The following is a 21,969-nucleotide window of genomic DNA, read 5'->3' as shown; positions in this document are numbered from 1 at the left end:
TGGAAGTTCAAGTGGAAAAGGAAAGTATTTCTCAGGCTTGCCAGGGTTAAGGGTTTCCTCTTCCTCAAGTGGGGGTACTGGCTCTGTCTCTCCTGGCCCCTGAATGGACCCCAGTACCTTGGAGCTCCTCCCAGCCCTGGGACCCGGCAGGCAGCAAAGCCACCTGTTGTCTTTCAGGAGATGTGAACTCGTCATGGCTGAGAGCCAACAATGCTTCCTTCTCTTAGGTTCTGTGATGTCAAACAATCTGCCCACCATTCCTACTAATCATTAAAGTCCCATACAACTGCCAGCGTTTCGGCATCCAAACCATACCTTCCTACTATCTCTGGAACTTGCAAATTCAAAGACAAAAGTCTTTCGTTAGGTAGGGAGCCTTGATTTTCAGTTCCATGCCTCTGGGCCCTGCTGGGTGGGAAGAGAGGAGTGGTGTGGGGTAAATGGCCTAGGGAATTGAGTATGAGGTTTCTTTTTGGAATGATGAAATGTCCTGGAGTTAGATGGTGGTGATGGTGGAACAGTGTGACACCAACAACTTAGACACTTTAAAAGAGTAAATTTTATGGTATGTGAATTCTACCTTATTTTTAAAAAAATAATTCATTTCCACAAACATTACTAAACTCCTAGGGAACTGGGTACTGGGGTCGATGCCAGAGACCAGGGACCCATAGTCCAGCAAAGCAAGGTCTCTGCCCACAAAAGCGGGTCAGATGTACTTGTACCCTCCTTGGTGTCAGAGTTTAGCTTCAGCCCTACTTTTATCTAGGGGTGTCAGGAGAGAAAAGAGGAGATAAAAGCTCCTTGGAAGTTTGCAAAGCCCAGGACAAATGCAAGGCTTGGGGCGTCCAAGCTGTGGCTCTCTGATGGTCCCTCAAGGGCCAGCATTAGGACCAGCAGGGTCTTGAGCACTCTGTGTGGTTGCTTTTCTGTGGTCCCAGGGGCTGAGAGAAGGAGGTAGAGACTCCCCTACCTCTGACTGAATCCCCTTCTTAAGCCCAAATTCAGGGGGCAGGGTGTCAGCCAGCACCTAGGAGAAGAGCAAGGATTCCAAAGAAGTAGAAGGGGCCGCCTGGGCCGTATGGGATAATATGTGAGTAGGGCGCTCACAGGAGGACACCAGCTTCCCCCCATCTCAGGAATGTTCTGGGCACCAAGGTCTTCTAGTTGGAACTGATGACAATCCTCCCCATACCAGGGGTATACCAGGGGATACAGGGTCCTTGGCCACAGCTTTTGGTAAAAGTCCAGAACAGTTTACACTGCTAGTGTGAATATTCATGAAAACCGGGAAGACGAAGGGCGGTATTCAAAAGAGCATTGGGCTGGGAGCTCGGGAGTTGCCAACATACTATGTAGCCTTGGGCAGGCTAATCTGCCCACATAAAACACCTGTAAGAAATGTCTGCTGTGTGCCAGGCTTCAAGTTAAAACACTTCACAGAGATGATCTCATTGGATCTTTTCCACAATTCCTAGGGTGGGCGCTAATATTTGCGTTAAATAGACGAGGATGGCTCATCCATCACCAAATTGGCTACATCTTACCGCCGGGTGGGAGCTTGCGGCAGGGCGGCCTGTTTCCAGATCCCAGTCAAGCGCCTTTGTCTCCAGGACCCCCCTCCAACCCCCCCAATTTCAGGCAGCCCTGCCACTCCCCCATCCTTCCGCCACAGAAGGGAAGTCACATCTGTCACCCTCCCGCTTAAAACCTCGCAGGGGCGCAGGGCGTCCCAGTGCCCCGGGGTGACGCGGCCAGCCCCCAGGCCCGGAGGTCTGCGCGCCCGCCCGCGCTGCGCCCGCTGTCCCGGGCCGCCCCTGCGAGCCCCCGCTTTCAGCTCTGCGTCCTGCTACCGGGTCCTTGCACACCCAGGGCACAGCCGCCCCTGTCCTCCCCTGCCCGCCCCTTCTCATCCTGGGAGAGGCCGCGGCCCGCTTCCCTGCCCCCAGGCTTCCGTACTGCGGGGGGTTGGCCAGGCAGCACTTGTGCAGCGGAAGGGGAGCATCGCGCCGTTGGGCTCGCCGCCCGCCGGCGCCCGCAGGCCACGGGGCGGGCTGAGGGCGGCTGCCCGGCGCGGTCCGCCCGGTCGGGATTTCCAGGCGAGCCGCGGGAGGCAGGTGGCCGCGGGGACGCTCGGGGCGGTCGTCCCGCCGCCGTGCCGGGGCCGCCCTCTGGGGCCGGGGGCGGGGAAGTGCCGGGGGCGCCCTCTGGGGCGGGGGCGGGGCCGGGGCGGGGCGGGGGCGGGGGCGGGCCTGGGCGGGCCGGGGGCGGGGCCGGGGCCGGGCCGGGGCGGGGCCGGGGGCGGGCCCACGCCGAGCGAGCCCCGCCCACCCCCGCCGGGAGGAGCCCGGAGCGCGCGGCGACCGCGGAGCGGCCCGGGGGTGGCGCGCGGGGCGGGCTCTCGGGCCCCCCACACGCCCCGAGGGCTCGCGGGGCCGGGAGGACGCGGCGGTCGGCGTGGAGGTCGGTGCGCGGGCGCGGGGCCCGGCGCGGGAGGGCGGCCGTGCGGGGTCGCGGGGCGCACGCCTGCCCGCTCCCAGGTGCCCCAGGACACGGAAAGCGGGAAGTCCAGCCCCGGCCGGGGTAGGGCAAGCTCGCCCCTCCCTCCCCGTCCGCCCTCGAGGCTTCTGCGGAGTCTTCCCAGGTCAGGCGGGCGCTGCCCTCCCCGAGGCCCCGGGGTCACCGTCGGGGGGAAGGCAGCGTTCGGGGCGGGAGGAGAGGCTCGGTCGCCAAGGAGGGCAGTGGCCGAGGGCCTGCTCGGGTGCGCTAGGGGCCCGCTCCCCCCCGCGGCCCCAGGTTCCGCGGGGACAAAGGTCAGTGGTCCGGAACGTCTGGGGGACTGGGGAAGGCCGGGCCGTCCGAAATCCTCCCGGAGCTGCTTTTAGTGGGTGATGGTGGGCGCTTTCCCTCCCACAGCACCCGCTAAACACCGGCCTTTCCCTCCAGGAGGAGTCCCTGTGACGCTTGGATGCGCAGTCGGGGGTGGGGGGGAGGCCCTTGGAAGCCGGTGATCCCACAGGGGGACGGGCACAGGGCAGAGGGCCCGACCGCTGGGAAGGGGCTCTCAGGCGGCCCGCGGGCTCCTACCGTGTGCTCCAAGGCCAGTATGTACAGTAGGTAAATATGTAAAATATCGGGGAAGCCTGCCCAGGTTGGTGTATACAGGCGCAGGACCACCTAGGGCCCCAAGCTCTCGGACCCCCCTGCCCTCTCCCTTGTGCCTGGCCTTGTTCAGGGCCACTTCGGGTTAGGGGTGGAGCTGGGCTGAGCCGGTGTCCTCGTGGGCCAGCCTGGCCTCTGGTGGTGAAATGTGGAAATCGGGGTCCAGAGGCAGGCGCAGGCGGTGAGCAGATAGTTGGTCTGGGTGTTGGGGGAGCCACGGAGTGACTTGCTCCCAGGATGGTGTACAAGTTCCATGGCCTCGGTTTTCCCTGAGTGTATATGTGACACCTGGATGAGCCTTTCTGCCCAGAGCTACCCTCTCCTGGGGCAAGAAAGGACAACTCCCTCTTCAGAAAGCTGTCTTTTTTGGGTTATATTCAGTGTGCCTCCCCTGGGGGCCTGGCCACGGAATGCCAGCACTCAGCCTGCACCCCTCTTCCCTGACCTGTGAGGAAGGCTGCCTGCCCCTCCCCCCACCCAGGCTGGGAGAGAGGATGGTCAGGGTGAGTCCCACTCTAGTGGCCCCCTCATTCAGATGGTCACTTGGAAGCATGGCTCTGGAAATCCACTCTTGGTGTAACTGTGCTGACTCAAAAAACGAGTGTATGTTATTTGTAATCTCTCTGAAGTAATGCTGGGGCAATGTCCTTGCTTGGATCAGAGTTCACATGGTTCTTATGTCTTCAGAGGCACAACCTCTTAGCAGCTTTGGCATAAATAGAACTTCTTCACTTTTCAGGAGATTCATTCCTAACAGCCCCTTGTTTGTATTGTTAGAGAAGAATCCTCCTGGGGCCAGGCTGGTGTCCTTGGCAGAGAAAACAGGATTTACTGAGAAAATACAAGTGTGAACCAGATTGTGCGTGTATGTGTGTGTGTGTGTGTGTGTGTGTATTGGGGGCAGGAATGGGTGGGTGGTAAAGGTAAAATTCCATAGGATTTGTTGGACAATTAGGATTTGTTTTCTTGGACCTTCTTTTATGCGAACATTCCTGAGTCTAGGCTGATGTAGTTAAGATTCTCTGGGGTCACCCTCTCCCTTGGCTTGATGTTCAGTTCAAAATCAGATGGTGGGGCTGGAAGTTCCTGAAAAAATTAAATCAAAAGTTACCATGTGACCTAGCAATCTCATGCCTAGGTATATATACTCGAGAATTAGAGACAAAAGTCCACACAAAAACTTGTACACGAATGTTTCTAGCAACATTACTCTAACAGCCCAAAGGTAGGAACGACACAAATGTCCATCAGCTGACAGATGGATAAATAAAATGTGGTATTTCCATACAGTGGAACGTTAGCCATTAGAAGGAAAGAAGTACTGATATATCCTGCGGTTTGGATGAATCTTGAAAACGTTATGCTAAGTGAAGGAAGCCAGACACAAAAGGCAGGAAACAGGGGAATCTATAGAGACAGACACATGAATGGTTGCCAGGGGCTGGAGGGAGAAAGGCATGGGGAGTGACTGCTAATGGATAAGAGGTCATTTTGAGGAGTGATGAAAATATGTTCCAGGATTAGATTGTGGTGATGGTTGCACAACTTTATGAATGTACTAGAAACCACCAAATTGTATACTTTAAACTTGTATAACATATGAGTATTTCAACTTAAAAAAATAGATGGTAGGAAGCCTGCCCTGGTTTTCAACCTTTATTATTTCTATAAAAATGGCATACTCAGTTAGAAATGTTCAGGCAATACAAAAAAACAAAAACAAAAAAAAAACAAGCAAGCTCAAAGAAGAAAGTAAAAATATCACTTAGTGACCACTTTTGGTAGTTTGGTTTGGAGCGTGGTTCTGGTCAGAGTGTTGAGGATGGAACTTGGACAAATTATTGAACTGGTTTCCCAGATGGGGACAGAACCCCACGCCTGTTCAGTACAGAGGTGTGTGTGAAAGTACAATGGATGCTAGCAGATAGAATGGTGACTTGTCTGTGTGTATGGGGCTGGGTATCTATCTGATTGTACTCAGTGGGATTAGACTTTATATGCTGTTTCCGGGCTTTCTCATGGACTTTTTTTTTCTTTTTTTATAAAAATATTTATTTATTCATGAGAGACAGAGAGAGAGGCAGAGACATAGACAGAGGGAGAAGCAGACTCCTCGCTGGGAGTCCGAAGTGGGACTCGATCCCAGAATCCTGGGATTATGACCTGTGCCAAAAGCAGACGCTCAACCACGGAGCCACCCAGGTGCCCTCATGGACAACCTTTTTTTCCCTCCCTAGGACTTTATGTTTTTAGAGTAGTTTTAGGTTCACAGCAAAAGTAGAGGGGAAGGTACAGAGATTTCCCATATGCCTCCTGCCCTTGCGCCTTCCATTGCTTTTCCCATTATCAGCATCGCTTACCAGACTGGTACATTTGTTACAGTTGATAAGCCTACATGGACACAATCACCCAAAGACCATAGTTTGTGTATTTATTTATTTATAAAAATATTTTATTTATTTATTCATGAGAGACACAGAGAGAGAGAGGCAGAGACATAGGCAGAGGGAGAAGCAGGCCCCTGGTGGGGAGCCTGATACGGGATTTGATCCCAGGACCCCAGGATTACGCCTGGAGCTGAAGGCAGATGCTCAACCATTGAGCCACAAAGGCGTCCCAAAACCATAGTTTGTTTGTTTATTTATTTATTTAAAGATTTTTTTTTTTTAATTTTTATTTATTTATGATAGTCACACAGAGAGAGAGAGAGAGGCAGAGACACAGGCAGAGGGAGAAGCAGGCTCCATGCTGGGAGCCCGACGTGGGATTCGATCCCGGGTCTCCAGGATCACGCCCTGGGCCAAAGGCAGGCGCCAAACCGCTGCGCCACCCAGGGATCCCTGTTTATTTATTTATTTATTTATTAAATATTTTATTTATTTATCTATGAGAGACACAGAGATGCAGAGAGAGAGGCAGAGACACAGGCAGAGGGAGAAGCAGGCTCCATGCAGGGAGCCTGACGTGGGACTCGATCCCAGGTCTCCAGGATCACGCCCCGGGCCGAAGGCAGCACCAAACCGCTAGGCCACCGGGGCTGCCCAAGACCATAGTTTATATTAGGGTTCAATCTTGGTCTTGTACGTTCTATGGGTGTGGAGTAGTCATGGACAAAGTTTTCATGTAAAATATCATCCATTCTGGAAACACATGACTCCAGAACATTCCATTGTATGGGTGTTTAATAGAGTAGTCTGCCCTTTATGGAGGTTTCGATTGCTTGTGGCATCTCCCATCGATTGAGGCTGTTGGCATAGCACTACTGCTACGTTAGAGCATGGGACTCAATTGCACACATGCTTTTTGACCTCCTTAGGGTAGTTAGGAACACAGAGGTCTGTGGCTTAAGCCCACGGATTCGGTGTCCTGAGTAAGTCATGGCAGCAGGGTCTAGCTGTCCTTGGGGCCAGGCAAGAATTGGCACTGGAAGAGCCGAGGGAGGGTTGGGGTGTCCAAGAGTGTGGGGTAGGGGAGGCTGCTGAGCAGGAAGGGTGGAATGTCAGAGGGATGACACTCCCAAGAGTGTCAGAGGCTAGTAGGGGAGAGAGGCACAGATTCCTGGAGAGGCCTCCCGCAGTGTGAAAGCACTTCCCCTCCCCTGGCCTAGCTACGGCGGCCCCTCAGGCCCCACACCTTCCCCTGGGAGTGCAGAGAAGCGGTTTGCTTTCATGGAGGGTTAGCCCTTTGGGGAAGCCAGCTGATGATCCTTGGGGACTGAGGGAGCAGGGATTCAACTCCTTTGGCCAACCCACCATCTGCCAGGCCTATGCTGGGGTCGCGGGGCTTTCTTCCCTGGGATGGAGACCCTGGTGATTACAGCCTGGGGGTAGGCCTGAGTGATGCCGTGGCAGCATGACATGTGTCTGCTGGCCCTGTCACCTGCCCTCCTGGCCTCCCCACATTGTTTCCTGAACTCCCACCCCTTCCCTTCCTGCCACTGGACTTTGGGTCCTAAGCTTTGCTTTCGGTGGTGAAGGCCCACGGCCCCTTGATTTTCAAGGCTCCTCCTGAGCCGGCCTGGGTGGTCCCATGTGACCGGACCTGTGGTGGACCCCGTCTCCCCAGTGAGCTGTGTATCCTTTCTATGTGCCTGGGCCAGCCAAGTTGGAAGCAGTTCTCTGGTTCTCCCCAGACTCCTTGCTGGCTGCTAGCCTCAGGGGCAGGCTGGCGCGAGGGGCTGCGTGGAAGGGGACAGGTGAAATGCACCCCTTCCATAGCCCGCCTCATTGTCTGCCACATTCATGGGCTCTGCTGTGTTCCTGGGATCCTCTCCTGACCTCTGGCTGGGTCCCTGGGCCCTCTTGGGTCCTGGCCCCAGGAAGTATTCTCCTTCTGGCCCAATTGGCAGATTCAGTCTGTTGAACACTCAGGGGACAAGCTCTGGACCAGCTTTTTAAAGGCGTGGAGCAGTGAGAGCAGCACTGCCTCTGGGGACTTGTCTTGGTCAGAGCCCTGCTGAGGACTCAGTTTCCTCATCTGTAAAACAGGTGGAATGTACAAACCTCCATGCATTGAGGACTATTTGGCTAATGGGAAACAAAGTTAGATCCCTTCTAATCTGTGCTACCCCCACCATTCCCAGCTTCTCTCCCGCAGGGGAGAAATGAGGCAGTGCGCATCTGAGTACCAATGAGATCAGTGCCTGTGGGTCCATAAGCTGCCTCTATAACCATGGAAGGCTCTGGGGGCCATCCTGGGGGGGGGGTCACTATGTCCTGGAAATATGTGCCAGAACATCTCACAGTGTCCCCTCCCACTGCAGGGGGTAAACGGCGGCCCCAAGAGAGGGGAAGGGCTGTGCCCGAGGCCACACAGACGATGCAGACTGGAGTAGTGGCCTTCCCCTTCTGTACTGCTGCCTGGAAGGGCCTGGATGGCTTGAAACATGCTTCCCCAGTGAGCCCGGCAGCTTGCTTGTGTCCTTCAAGGTTGACCTGAGTGCAGTTTCTTACTTCCTTGACCTCCCCTTCTCCCCTCCCCGTGAACACCCCCTCCCTGAAGCCCACCAGAGCTGCCGCCTTCTCTGCCTACCCTGTGCAGGGTAAGCTTTGTTGCTTTCCTTAGCGTTGCCCTCCGGCAGCCTGGCTTACTCCTGCCTCTCCTTGGAGCCTGCATGGGCCAGGAGGATCGATTGCCTGCCGCCCTTGAGCCAGCATCTCCCGACAGGATGCTCTTGGGATCTCAGCTCCTCAGACAGCTGGCTGCCCACCCTAGTGAGCCCCAAGGCCTACAGCACTAGCGCCTTTCTCTGGGGCTATGCTGGGCTGGGGACAGGGCTCCTCGCCGCAGCCCCAGGCCGGCCCCTCGGCCCTCCGTGGAGGCAGACTCTGGGACGCACCAGTTGGGCCAGGCCCGTGGGAGGATGGGCCTGGGGGGCCGTCTCCCAGGCTGGCTCGGAGAGCCCAGGCAAACTGCTACTTTCCTTTTCCTTTGTGCTCAGCGGTTCAGTGTCTAGTGGGCCAGCCCGGCACTGCCCTCCGCCTCCGATGTCCTCCACCATCCGGTTCGGTGCCGAGCATTGGTTCTCAAATTTTAGCTCCTTAGGGATTCAGCCAAAGTTGGTTCTCGGTTTGCTGGGAACTGGTCACGCTGCCCCAGTCCATGTGTGAGCGTGAGCCTGGCGCACACTTGGCCTACAGGTCTGGCTTCTGCCCTCTGCAGGTGCTCTCACAGATGACCACTCCCCTGTCCTAGGCATCCAGCACCAAGCACCACCTCTGACCAGAGCCTGCATGATCAGTGCTTCTCCCTGACCCTGTGTCTTACCAGCAGACATTTCTTCCCATCCCGTCTCCTGGGGGATGTTGCTCAGCAGTCTTGGGCACATCCGCCATCCCAGGAATGCTCAGGGGAGTGACTTGCCCATCGCAGGCCCCCTTTCCCCACCCATGACCAACCATGATGGTATCACATCCTGTTTTGGAGATTGCTCTGCATAAACCTGCTAACTGATCTCCTTAGACCCGGGGCTCAGGGTGGTGGCCTGGGAGCTGCACAGAATCCGGCGTCTGCCCAGTGCAGCACGGAAGGAATTGTAGCTACTTCCTTTAACGTGGTCTGTGCTTGCCAGTTGCCCACTGCTGTGCACCTGCCCAGCTCCCCTCATCGACCTCCTCCACCCTGCCCTTTGAGTCTGCGAGGCCTGCCTTAAAAGGACAGAGACCGTATCTGTGTGTGTGTGTGTGTGTGTGTGTGTGTGTGTGTGTGATTATGGCGTCCATAGCACAGAGCACACCAAAAAGCGGGAAGCTGGTTACTGCATGTTGAGTGAACAAATTATATATGGAGTGAAAAAATGCACAACAACTTGTTTAATGTGTGCAAAAAGTAATATTGGAGGTGCACAGAATATCTCTGGTAATGGGGGCAGAATGCCTTGGAGAAGGGAACTGGGTGATTGGGGAATGGGATAGTTAGGGTACACCTTGTTCCTTTGCAATTTAGTTCCGATGTTACAGAATTGGAATTTCATTAATAGATAGTCACATAATTTAAAAAGATCCAAGTCATGGGGTACTTGGCTGGCTCAGGCAGTAGAGCACCTGACTCCTGACCTTGGGGTTGTGAGAGTTTGAGCCCCACTTTGGATGTAGAGTTTACAAAAGAATAAAAATAAATAATAAATAATAAATGAGAAAAGATCAAGTCTTGGCATCTGAGGCCTTTCTTGCTGCGGGCCCCCTGACCCTGCCAGCTCTTGAGCCCCCTGACCCTGATGCAGTCTCTCCTCCTACCCCAGCAGTGCCTGGTTCAAGATGGGGTCCCAGGTCTCTGTGGACATGGGAGCCGTGCGCGTGGTGATCGTGGGTGGCGGCTTCGGTGGGATCGCTGCTGCCAGCCAGCTGCAGACTCTGAACATCCCCTTCATGCTGGTGGACATGAAGGACTCCTTTCACCACAACGTGGCAGCCCTCCGGGCCTCCGTGGAAAGTGGTAATGGACTCTTTTCTGGGGCTTTCTTTGTGAGAGTGGTCTTGTCACCACTGTGGGGCCTGGGGGTGGTTTTCTCCACTTAGGGCAAGGCCTAAGTGCCACCTTTAGAGAAGTTCTGGAGAGCCTTAAGGCTACTGGCCTTATGCAGCTACCATCTCAAGGCCGTAGAAGTAGAAGTAAGAGCTGGGCTTCCCTGAGGACCTGGTGAGGCTCAGGCTGGTGCTCTCGGGGGAGGGGGGGCGGTAATTCCCAGAATACCATTGGCTCGGCTGTTTGGCCAAGGATACACCTCAGGAAAGGTTTCGAGTCATTCTGGCTTCCTGCGGAGAGCCCAGGTTTACTCTGTGATCTCCTCTGTGCCCATTCCCCAGGCTTTGCAAAAAAGACATTCATTTCCTACTCGGTGACCTTTAAGGAGAACTTCCGGCAGGGGCTAGTCGTAGAGATCGACGTGCAGAATCAGATGGTGCTGCTGGAGGATGGTGAGGTGAGCGTGGCGGGGGCTGAGCCGACCCTCAGCTGGCTTCGAGAGGCCCCCAGGAAGCCGCAGCTGCTGGTAGGAGGAGACCTGGGTGGTCTCAAGGGTGCAGACCCCTCTGTGGCCCCTACATGGTGCCGGCTGGATGGCACATTCCTCACACGCAGAGGCCTGGCCACAGCAGCCACGGGAGTGTGGTGGCAGCCTCTCCTGCGCCTTTCCTGTACGCCAGGCACTGTGTTAAGCTTACTTAATCTCATGTCATGCCCTCCATGACTCCGTGAGGGAGGTGGTATAGCCTTGCTTTATGGAGAGGCTCAGTGGCTTGTCCAAGATCCCACAGCTGGTAGGAGACTCAGCCAGGATTTGAACCCAGGCAGTTTCACCCCAGAGAGTCTATGCTCTGAAAGCTGGTGTCTCAGAACAGGCCCGGCCTGGCTGGCCTGTAGAGGCCCTCTTGGCTGTGTAGGTACACACATGATCCCACATCCCCTGGATTGGGAGGTCCCTGGGGCAGAGGCCTTCACTCATCTCTGCATTTCCCAGCCCCAAGTAGAGCCCGGAGCCCGGCACATACCCGCAGTGACGGGGGATCCATCCGTGAGCCACCATATGTCGTGCTGCCAGTCACCTCCAGCCTGGCCCTCCACTCTATTCAGAGTTAAGGGGCAATTGGAGAGAGGGGACACAATTGTTTTCCTCGGTGACTTTGTGAGAATCAGTCTTCCTTGAATTAATTTTAGGGCTGAGGAATCTCTTGGCTGGAAAGGTGACTGAGTCTCCTTGTCCTGTGGTTTAGGCCATGCTTCTCAGGGCCCTAGAAGGGACCGTGAGGGCATCTTGGGTCTCCACGGGGTTGGGGCAGAGAGAGAGACAGCCACACCGTGCCCCCTTCCACCAGAGCAGCTCTGATTTTGTCCACTTCATGCATTTGGGCTCCAAACAGAATTTCTCTCCCTCCCTTCCTTTCTTTGTGGGAGCAGAGGAAGTACCTAGGAGATTCCAGACCAACTCCACACTGGCAGCTGGAGTCTGCTTGTCTGCACAGTATCTCCTGTGCCCTGCTCGCTCACTCACCCGCCACCCATCCCTGTGTGTGTTGGCCCCAGCAGGAGCGTGATGCGCTCCCTCAGCTGTCTCCCGGGTTCCAGGGCCACCCCTTGGCCTGGTCAGTGGCGGGTTTGCTGCTTTCAGAGGAGGGCGGCCTCGGTGTGCTCCCTGCCCGGCGGGCCTGATCGCACCTCTTTTCCTTTGCGCAGGCCTGCCCTCACCTCTTTTCCTTTGCTCCTCCCAGGCCCTGCCCTTCTCCCATCTTATCCTGGCCACCGGCAGCACCGGGCTCTTCCCGGGCAAGTTTAACCAGGTTTCCAGCCGGGAGCTGGCTATCCAGGCCTACGAGGACATGGTGAAGCAGGTGAGCTGTCTGTTGGCAGGGCCCCAAGAGAGGAACCACTGGGGGGACATGGGAGGCACAGCCATGAAGATGGAGGGTTAGCGGGAAGAGACTCCCTGGCGAGGACCTTTGTCCCCATCATCAAAGTCTGGCTGGGAGCACCCCAGACCTCACGTAGTGACTGCTCTGTGTCCCTGACTTAGGTCTCTTGGAGTCTCGTGTGCACAAGGCTCTGTGTTTTAGAGAGCAGGCTTGAATCCATGATCTCAGGCGGTTTTCACCAAGGGGTGGCCAGGGTCTGGCCCCACTGAAAGATGGGGAGTAGAGCCCCTGAGAAGGATCCCCCAGCCAGTGCTACCACGGGACCATGGCCGGGTCCTGCCCTCTCTGCCAAGCTTCTGAGAAGCCTGGAGAACCTCTTGCACCATCATGAACAGATGTGAGTGCAGAGGTGAGGATCCTGGCCGTGAACCCAGACAGACCTGGGCCGGGGTCACCTAAGTGGCAGCTCTCAGGGCTAAGCGAGGCCCGAGTGAGAAGATGCAGGGAGATGCCCAGAATGACCCGGCCCCGAGGAAGCCCATCCGGACCCAGATTTGGGAAGGGTTCTTTTCTCCCCTTTGGCCAAGGAGCCGGCACCCTCGCTGAGCCCCGGGCACGCTGGGGCTAAGGGTGTTTCTGCTTCCTTCCACCCCAGGTCCAGCGCTCACAGTCGGTGGTGGTGGTGGGAGGCGGCTCTGCCGGCGTGGAGATGGCAGCGGAGGTTAAGACCGAATTCCCCGAGAAAGAGGTGGGCATGCGGCCTTGCCTTTGGGCTCCCAGAGCCCAGCGTCTCTGCGTCATCTAGGGAGCACGGGGATTGGCCCGGCTCTGCCATGGGGAGTCCCCGAATGTCCTCTGTTCTGCCGGTGGTTTTTCCCAGAGAGCCAGGCTGTGTCCGCATTCAGTGAGGGGTCCTGCGCTCCGGTCCCACCAGGGGCACTGAGCCTGGGAGAGCTGCCTTGCAGAAGGTGAGCTCTCCTGTCCCCGCGGTGTTCCCACCCCTTGAGATAGAAATGTAGGGTGGGGCACCCTGGTGGCTCAGTGGTTGAGTGTCTGCCTTCGGCTCAGGGCGTGATCCCAGGGTCCTGGGATCAAGTCCTCATTGGGCTCCCCACAGGGAGCCTGCTTCTCCCTCTGCCTGTGTCTCTTCCTCTCTCTCTGTGTGTCTCTCATGAAGAAATAAATAAAATCTTAAGGAAGGAAGGAAGGAAGGAAGGAAGGAAGGAAGGAAAGAAAGAAAGAAAGAAAGAAAGAAAGAAAGAAAGAAAGAAAGAAAGAAAGAAAGAAAGAAAGAAAGAAAGAAAGAAAAGGAAGGAAGGAAGGAAGGAAAGAAAGAAAGAATCGTAAGCTTGACTCCCTCTTTTTGCTGGCAGCTGGCCTGGTCAAAGACACCTGCAGTTGGTGTTTGGTCTGTGGGGAGCAGCAGCTGTTTGGTCGTCAGGAGATTGTCGCCCTTGCCCTGAGTGGCCACATGGGTGCCAACAGAGCAGGCCCCTCAATGCCCGTGCTGGGGAAGGACTGGCCAGCACCCATGGCAAGGTGACCCTGCTCCCTTTTAATGATGGAAGGAGGGAGAACCTGCCTGGAACTCTGGAGAGAAAGAGACCGTCCTCGCAGGATGTAGAGGCTCAGCTGAGGGCTGCGTGATGAGTGGGGATATGGGTCCTTGAGGTGAGAGCTTGCTTGCAGCTGATGCCAGACCAGCTCCCGAGAGCCCCGTGAACCCTGTGGTTCGTGCTTTTCTCCCAGAGAAAGGCAGGTCGGTTGTGAAAAGATCAGCATGGGCTAATTTAATTATATGGCTGTTCTCTGACAAATTATTGGAAATTATTATGCGTGATGGATATAAAAGTTTTTGAAGTTTGATTTATGGGGCAAAGACCAGTCTGAAGTAGGAAGTCACTCAGTATGACTTCCACATGTTTATGATTGGTGAACAGATCCCAGTAATGGTGTCCACCCTTTACGAAGGACTCAGTATGTGCTGAGTTATGTACTTTGTACATGTTTTCTTTCTTTTTTTTTTTTAAGATTTTATTGAGAGAGAGAGCATGCGTGCATAGGCGCGGGTGGTAGGGGGAGGGGCAGGGGCAGAGGGAGAAGAAGACTCCCCACTGAGCAGGGATCCCAAGGCGGGGCTCGATCCCAGGACCCCAGGATCACGACCTGAGCCAGTGGCAGACGCTCAACCACTGAGCCACCCAGGTGCCCCTGTACATGTTTTCTCAGTTCATCATCACAAATTTCCTGTGAGTGAGACGATCCCTTTTTGACGGACTCTTTGGGAAGTGTCCGAGTGAGTATCTGAGATGACACTTCAACTCAGGGAGTCTGACTGTAAAGCCCAAGCTTCGAACGTCATTCCAGGCTGCCCCCTGCTTCCCTGTGCTTGCCTGTCAGACAGCAAGTAGATGTGCCTGGAAGAGCCAGTTTTAGAACCAACTTTAATGTAAACGTCAGCCTGATTTACAGCTGGAGTGTCAATGGCTTATATAGAGACTACAATTATCCGTGCCCAAGGACGCTTGAAAAGAATTTCCACATGGCTCTGGGGTGGGGGTGTGGAGGGTGTGGAGCCCTGGTGCTTTCTGAAAGAGTCTCAGACTAGATGTGGGCTCCAGCCCAGCTGGCGTTACCTGGTTCCGGCATTGGGCGGATTACTTCTCTGGGACCTCGCTGACCTGGGGAGGAGCGAAGGGAGACAGACTCGTGTGTTTCTAAGCCTCTCTTTCTCTGCCCTGTGGTCATTTGTCCAGGTCACTCTCATCCACTCCCAAGTGGCCCTTGCTGACAAAGAGCTCCTGCCCTGTGTCCGGCAGGAAGCGAAGGAGATCCTGCTCCAGAAAGGCGTGCAGCTGCTGCTGAGTGCGTGCAGGTTCCCTTCCCGCCCTGCCCCTCTCCCTCCCAGAGGCTTCTCACTGTCCCAGCTGGAGGGCCCTCTGTGTCTTGGGGTTGAGCAGCTGAGCCCCACTTTCCAGCTTGACTGGTACTCACAGGATGCCCACGCCATGCAGGCAGCACTGTGCTGGCTGTTGCTTTGGACACAGTGGAGGTGGTGCCCCTTTGCTGAATGATTTAAAAAAATCACCTAAAGGGATTGTGGTAGACAGAGTGGGTACTTTTGTAGTCAGAGGGTAATGAGTGAGGAGTGTGACCTTTGTTGAGAGCAGGAGGAGAGAACACCTCCCAGCTTGTTTGAAGACTGAGGCCCTAACCCAGTGCCGTGACCACCACACTTCATGGGGCTCAGCCCCTGCGGTTTTCACAGGGAGGGGTGACATTTCTGCTCTCGACAGACCCTTCCCGGCTCTTGGTCTCCATGTACCTGGCTGTGCGGTACTGCGACCACCTTTACTTTGAGGCTGGGGGAAGAGTATCGTAGAGCGTAGAGTATTGGCCAGCGTCTGGACCTTTCTTGCTTTCACCTTGGTCAATGGTGTGCCTGGTTAGGACAGCGTGGCTGACATTGTGGGAGGTGTGGCTGATGTTGTCCTCAAATAGCTTTTCCCAGAACTTCTTGGGAAACTCAGCTTCACTTTCCCGCACTGCTTCTGGGAACTTTCCTCCCTTTGGATCCTCTGTGGTGGCCGGATGTCCACATCGTGCTTCTTGGGGCAGCAGGGTGGACTGGCAGGGGGCAGGGAGGAAGCAGGAGCAGAACGGTCACTTAGTGGGGCCCACACCCTGCTGGCCTCCGGCTCACGGATCTCACCTGACAGGTGAGCGGGTGAGCAACCTGGAGGACCTGCCTCTTAACGAGTATCGAGAGCGCATCCAAGTGCACACAGACAAAGGCACGGAGGTGGCCACCAACTTGGTGATCGTCTGCAACGGCATTAAAGTCAACAGCTCTGCCTACCACAGTGCATTTGGTAAGTGGCCCACTACCCAGGCCGCTTCCTCACCCTCCGGCCTCTGCAGGCTTGTGGGCCTCTCCCCCAGGAATCAGCATCGCCCTGCCTTCCTCCCCCCACTCCCAGCAGCTCAGGGCTCTTCTGAATGGTGACATCAAGCTTTAAATTCAGGTCTGGGTCCACTCTTGCAGTGCCTTCCTCCTTGTGGCCATGATTTAGCCCAGGGTGGCCCAGGTGACCAGTCTTTCAAAATCTGAGCCCGCCCCCTCGTGGTGAGAGCGGGGAACAGGTTTCAGAGCGAAGGAAGGATCCATTGGTTCACTTTCTTTGAACACGGAAGGGAGGAAATGCCTGGGGTCAGGCCCAGGAATTTCATTCCCAGGTGTGCTGTTCTCCCCAGACCCTGATCCAAACGTATGGCCACTGAGCTTGGAATGACCACTTGGGGAGGAGAGGAAATAATGTGGCCTCAAGTTCAATATGGAAGTCAGCTAAGTGGGGGCTGCAGGAGGTGGAGTCATGCTTCCCCCCACCGCCTAGCATGAGCTGGAGACTCTGTGACTCTTCCTCACTCCCCATGATTGGTGTGTCCCCAGGTCCCCGTCATTTACTCCGTAGCACCCTTCCTGGACATGGAGCTCCTTCCAGGACATGGAGCTCCTGTTTGGGTCCTGCCTGAAAGAACTGGCCAATCCTAGGAGGAGGAGGCTAGTCCAGGCCATGCGTGGGGCTGGGAGTGAGTGCTTGTAATGGACGGAGATCCCAGAATTTTATACCCACTTGTCTTAATGTTATATTTTTAAAAAATAATTCCTTTAAGTCCCTTAAAAAGAAAAGTTTATCATTTACTAGAGCCCTGCCTTATTTAAAAAATCTGATCCCCCCCCCCCCACAAAAAAAAATAAAATAAAAAATCTGATCCATGTTCAATGGGAAATTCAAGACTTGGCTAAGTTACAACCTAGTCATTGTTAAGTTAATCATTGTTGATGGAGGTAACTTACAGAGTCATACACATCGTATAGAGTGGCACATGCTGTCTTTCTGACCAGTTTCCGTCCCGGAACAGTAACCTTAACTTTGCAGTAAGAGTTCAGAGGTGGGGACTTCAGGCAGAAATAAATTAGGTGGGATGTTTGGCCCTTGAGGATATGCTTTTGGAAGATGGTTCAGCCAACACCAGAGGGTCATCTTCTCCATGTTCCAGTGGCCACTTAACAGGATTTCAGGGTTGACTTTGCCCGACAGATGGTCACCTGGCCAGCAATGGCGCTCTGAGAGTGAACGAGTACCTCCAGGTGGAGGGCTACAGTCACATCTATGCCATTGGCGACTGTGCGGACGTGAAGGAGCCCAAGATGGCCTATCACGCTGGCCTCCATGCCAGCGTCGCCGTGGCCAACATTGTCAACTCCAGGAAACAGAGGCCCCTCAAGGCCTATAAGCCAGGTAAGGAAGCCCCTTGTACTCCAGTTTTAAGAGAGCTGGGCTAGACATGGCGAAGCATTTGGGGGCTCTAAGATGAGTGGCTGCGAGAACAAGCTCTCAGAGCTGGTGATGGAAAATATCCCTCTGGAACTCTTTATTTTTATTTTATTTTTAATTTTTTAAAAATTTTTATTTATTCATGAGAGAGACACACACACAGAGAGGCAGAGACACAGGCAGAGGGAGAAGCAGGCTCCATGCAGGGAGCCCGATGTGGGACTCGATCCCGAGCCTCCAGGATCACGCCCTGGGCCGAAAGCAGGCACCAAACCGCTGAGCACCTGGGGATCCCCCTCTGGAACTCTTTAAAAATAAATCAGGGACTCACCCATCTTCCTAAAAGTCTTAAGCGTTTCCCTGTCCTCACACCGAAGGTCCCGGGTGAGTTTGTGCTCGGGGAATTGTAGGCCCACGAATGGGGAGCGGGAGTCTGGTTTGTGCGCATGTGTCTGCTCCACAGGTGCGCTGACGTTCCTCCTGGCCATGGGGAGAAATGACGGCGTGGGCCAGATCAGTGGCTTCTATGTGGGGCGGCTCATGGTGCGGCTGGCCAAGAGCCGAGACCTGTTTGTCTCCTCCAGCTGGAAGACCATGCGACAGTCTCCACCTTGAAGCGGAGCTGGGCGGGAGACAGGTACTGCCTCTAGTGCACTGAGATTGCTTGACAGGCAGGCCCCACCCCAGGAATGCCCAAGGGCAAACGTCCTCTTCCTGGACTGAGATGCCAGCCAGGGATGTACTGATCAGAAACACAACTTGCAGAAAACCAAAACTGGGAGAGGGAGAGAGCCATTGCACGATGACCCCCTCTAGAGGATTCTTTCTGGGTTTGGAGAGGTCTGCCTGCTGGGGAGGGAATAGCCCGCCTTCTCTCCCCCAGGGTCCTCATGCGTGTGCACGTGTGCGTGTGTGTGCACACGTGTCGGCATTCAGGAGAGCAGGAGAGGGCAGGGTCTCCTGGTGGCTGGTGTCCTGTCAGGGCAGGAGGGGGAGCCTGCATGGTGAGACCAGCTAAAGATGGGGAGCTGGGACAGAGATGACCTGCACCCCGAGCCTCTCCCATCACGTCATGGGCGGGGAAGCCCATGCATTCCGCAACACTCAGGTGTTAGTTGGAGCCTGATTTCAAACTGTTAGTCCCTCCAGTCTTTCATGTTCAGGACGCTTTCTGTATTTCCATTTCTAGGTCCTGATTAATACACCACAGGTTACATTTAAGAAGAAAGAGTTAGGTAAACTCCCCACCCAGTTAGCCCGTCCTAACAGACAGTGAGGTTTTACAAAGCTATCAGGTTAAGCCTGCAGCCTGGCCTACCAGCCGCTGGAGATGTTCAGGAGAGGCAGCTGAGCTAATGTGACCCTTGGGGGGGGGTTGCCATTGGGCTCCCATTGAGGGAGCAGAGTGGGCTCAGCAGGTGAAGCCCTGTGTGCTTCTAGGCTGACACTTCGTGCAGCAATGCCTGCCTCTGGCCGTGTGAAGGTACATAAGCGACTCCTCTATCTGGGAGAGCACCTCAATCGGAGGGAGTCTGTTTTGGAAGACAGCTTAAACCTCCCTAGTGGAAGTGGTTGGTGATTTCGTCTGAGTAAATGCAGGCCCTGCTCACCTTTGATGATGGCCCCTGGGTACGTGGCCAGAGTCCTGGGGACACCAGCCTCTCTGGGCTGCTGTCTGGGCTGTGGCCCAGGTTGATTCCATTTGTTCCCTGGGCCTATGTGAGACCTGTGCCTCTCCCCCATAGGATGGCTGCCCCACTGGAGGCCTCACCCAGGACTCCCTTCCTGTGGACCAAGGCCAACCAGGCTCCCCTTCTGGAAACAGGACCTGCTGCCACCCGAGAGGCGCAGGCCATTCCATGCTGTCTGACCTTGGGGCCTAGCAGGGTAGGAGGCTCAGCCCATTGTTCTGTTTGTAACGTTTTACAAGCGTCCATCCATGGGGACACAGTTCTCCAAACTGAGGAAAATGTTGCAATAAAAGACTATATTGTAAGAAAGACACTGGATCTTCTGTTTTTTTTTTTTTCTTTCATTTTCTTTTTCTTTAAAAAAAACAAAACAAAACAAAAGCCTGAAGTGAAATCTTTTTAGGGGTAGATACAGATGCCATGGGGTAGGGGTGGGGGCAGTAAAACAGGAAAGGAAAGCACCAGTGAGACACCTTTCTCGGTTTCTTCTCTCCGCCACTGAACACAGACAGCCAACAAAGCCCAAGTCACTTTTACGCCCTCTTCCCTCGCAAGAAGGAGAAACAAGGTATTAAGAATTTCGAAAGGATTTTTTGTGTGTGTGTGTAAAAGTCAATGCTATAAATCTAAAACGAAGTCTGTTTCTTTTTTTTTTTAAAAAGTTCTAAAACAACAGGAAGAAAACACATGGAAAGAAACCCCTTGTGGAGACCTGGGTAATTACAGACTGAGGCTCTTTTAAACGAGATTATAAAATGCAGAGGGCTCCTTCCGTGGGCAGGACCTGCGCCGGTGGCCTCCGTGACCCGCTGCCCTGCCAGCTGCCCTCGGCTCCCCTGCCGTCACCCTTCCTCTCTCCTTTTAAAAAATAAACCCCCACTCCTGTGACTTCGATCCTCCTCCGATTCCCGTCGGCAAGCGCGGCCGGGCAGGGGGTGGCTACTTGGCGTCGAGCTTGGCCATCTCCTGCACGTAGATGCCAATGCTCTCGCTGTCAAAGAGCAGGAAGTAGACATTCTTCAGTGAGGATGTGCTCGAATCGTCAAAGTGGGCCGAGATGGCTTTGAGGGTCACCTGGGCTGCCGTCTGTTTGGGGAAGCAGTTTCTGTGCCAGAGGAAAAAAAAAGAGCTGATGTCACTTTGGTTCCCAGGACCTGTGGGATCACTTTGCCCTCAGCCTGGGGTAGGGGTCAATGCGATGCCTACTTATCTTGGCACCACGCCTTTTGTTTCCAACTCATGGGGTCTCGCCGTGTGCAGGCTGGGCCATGTACCATCATCTCCTTTGACCCTAGTCAGAGGAACAGCCTGGGAGGGGGCGGGCAGGAGACGCTGGCCCCACTTTACAAGAGCCAAGCTGACTCAGCATGGCACAAAGCGTTCAGCCAAAGTCAGAGAGCTGGCCTGCGAGCAGTGCCTCATGCTTGGGTGAGTCGATGTCACCTGCCCCAAGTCGAGCCGGGCTTTAAAACCACTACCAACTCAGCATTTGAAATACCTGGTATTCAACAAAGCACAGCTAGGTTTTATTAGCTCCCTCAAAACCGCCGTGCATTGTCAGATTGCTTGTGAAAGGGCACACATATGTGCTCGAAAGTACATTTCTTAACTCTTCTGCACTCACTAGTTCCCTCTCACTAGCCTGTGTGGACATGCAGGTGTAACTCGAGTATGGGGGACTCTGGGCAGGGCCCCAAGCACCAAGCTGAGATGGAGCTGGCCTCCGGGCTGGGCCATGACATTAGCCTCCGGGGACACAGCCATCCTAGTCATTTGGGGGTCAGCCACGAAGCCCCCTCGGGCGGGTGCGGGATGAGCCTGCCTGACAGGGATTCTCACTCGGATGTAGCGCCCCAGCTCAGGATGTCACAACACGTGGGCCCGGCTACGCGAGGGCTTCAGCCCGCTGTGCCTCTGGGCCCGGCCGTGGAGACCCGGTGCTGCTTGCTCAGGTTGAGGTGGGGTTACGGCAGGAGGCCAGGCCTCACGATTTCTCCCTCAGCCTTCCTGTGACTCGACCGTAACAGAACGGCTCTAGTGTGTGACTCCCATCTACGTTACAGAGGAGCATCTCTTTTAAGATTTTATTTATTCATGAGAGACAGAGAGAGAGAGAGGCAGAGACACAGGCGGAGGGAGAAGCAGGCTCCATGCAGGGAGCCCGACGCGGGACTCGATCCCGGGTCTCCAGGATCACACCCTGGGCCGAAGGCAGCGCTAAACCACTGAGCCACCTGGGGATCCCCCAGAGGGGCATCTCTTAAGAGAGAGGGTGTTCAAAATTGAAGCAATAGCTTGCTTCGACGACGAGTGTGATGTGAGAAGATAGGCTACCTGTGAGGACAGGTAACCTCATTGCCTACCTGCTGCTGTTCCCGCACCCCGCTGGGGTCTGTGACCATTAGAACAGACACTTCTCCTGACTCCCAAAACAGACCTTTGGCAAGAACCTGTCGCTCCTCTGGGTGGTCTGTCGGGCTCAGCCTCCAGGCTCCCCTCCTCATCACCTGAGCCCCACACGAGCCCCCTGGGGATTCTGAGGCAGTAGTTCTGGGGTGCAGTCTGAGAGGCCAAGCTCTGACATCCTAACACAGAGAGGTCACCGCGGCTGGTCCACGGGCTACACTTCAAGGTGCAAGGCCTTTGAGCCTGGTATTTCCTTTTCTCTTGAGTAGGCTCCTCCACCAGCCTGGAGCCCAACGTGAGGCTTGAACTCATGACCGACCCTGAGATGGCGACCTGAGCTGGGATCAAGAGTCAGATGCTTAACTGGCTGGCAGCCTGGTCAACCTTGCTTGGCTGCGCCGGCAGCCCTGGGTCGCGTCTCCTGGAAGGGCCAGCCCGGCTGTGAATACGCAGGAGAGAAGCAGGCCCGAGGGAGCAGGCTGGGGGAGAGCCCCCCGCCTCCCCGGCCACCCAGAGAAGCGCATC

At 55.2% G+C, this 21,969-nt stretch overlaps 2 protein-coding genes across 11 annotated transcripts in view; one reads left to right on the top strand and one right to left on the bottom strand.

Annotated features, from left to right (window-relative positions):
• Nucleotides 1–2,474: 2,474 nt before the first annotated feature.
• AIFM2 (apoptosis inducing factor mitochondria associated 2) lies at nucleotides 2,475–19,930 on the top strand. Of its 10 annotated transcripts, none has more exons than XM_038534193.1 (10): nucleotides 2,475–2,644; nucleotides 9,905–10,095; nucleotides 10,467–10,582; nucleotides 11,868–11,987; nucleotides 12,664–12,756; nucleotides 14,765–14,873; nucleotides 15,728–15,880; nucleotides 17,111–17,311; nucleotides 17,932–17,984; nucleotides 19,093–19,351. In XM_038534193.1, the coding sequence occupies exons 2-10, from the start codon at nucleotides 9,918–9,920 to the stop codon at nucleotides 19,228–19,230; spliced, it is 1,161 nt and encodes a 386-aa protein (XP_038390121.1). In that variant the 5' UTR covers nucleotides 2,475–2,644; nucleotides 9,905–9,917; the 3' UTR covers nucleotides 19,231–19,351. The 10 variants fall into 10 exon arrangements, 7 of the variants coding, with proteins under 7 accessions (XP_038390121.1, XP_038390120.1, XP_038390122.1 ...); XM_038534192.1 differs by having other exon boundaries at nucleotides 9,902–10,095; XM_038534194.1 differs by lacking the exon at nucleotides 2,475–2,644 and adding an exon at nucleotides 2,673–2,813 and having other exon boundaries at nucleotides 9,902–10,095.
• The window catches only part of MACROH2A2 (macroH2A.2 histone), a 55,111-nt gene continuing 52,564 nt past the window's right edge, over nucleotides 19,423–21,969 (bottom strand). The window contains exon 9 of the mRNA XM_038534197.1: nucleotides 19,423–20,143. Within this exon, the coding sequence (XP_038390125.1) occupies nucleotides 19,978–20,143 (166 nt within the window). The 3' untranslated portion in view covers nucleotides 19,423–19,977. The remainder of the gene's footprint in view (nucleotides 20,144–21,969) is intronic.

This window comes from Canis lupus, chromosome 4, assembly GCF_011100685.1.
Source record: "Canis lupus familiaris isolate Mischka breed German Shepherd chromosome 4, alternate assembly UU_Cfam_GSD_1.0, whole genome shotgun sequence".
In the NCBI taxonomy this organism is placed as follows: domain Eukaryota; kingdom Metazoa; phylum Chordata; class Mammalia; order Carnivora; family Canidae; genus Canis; species Canis lupus.
This window is presented reverse-complemented; position numbering and strand designations above follow the sequence as displayed.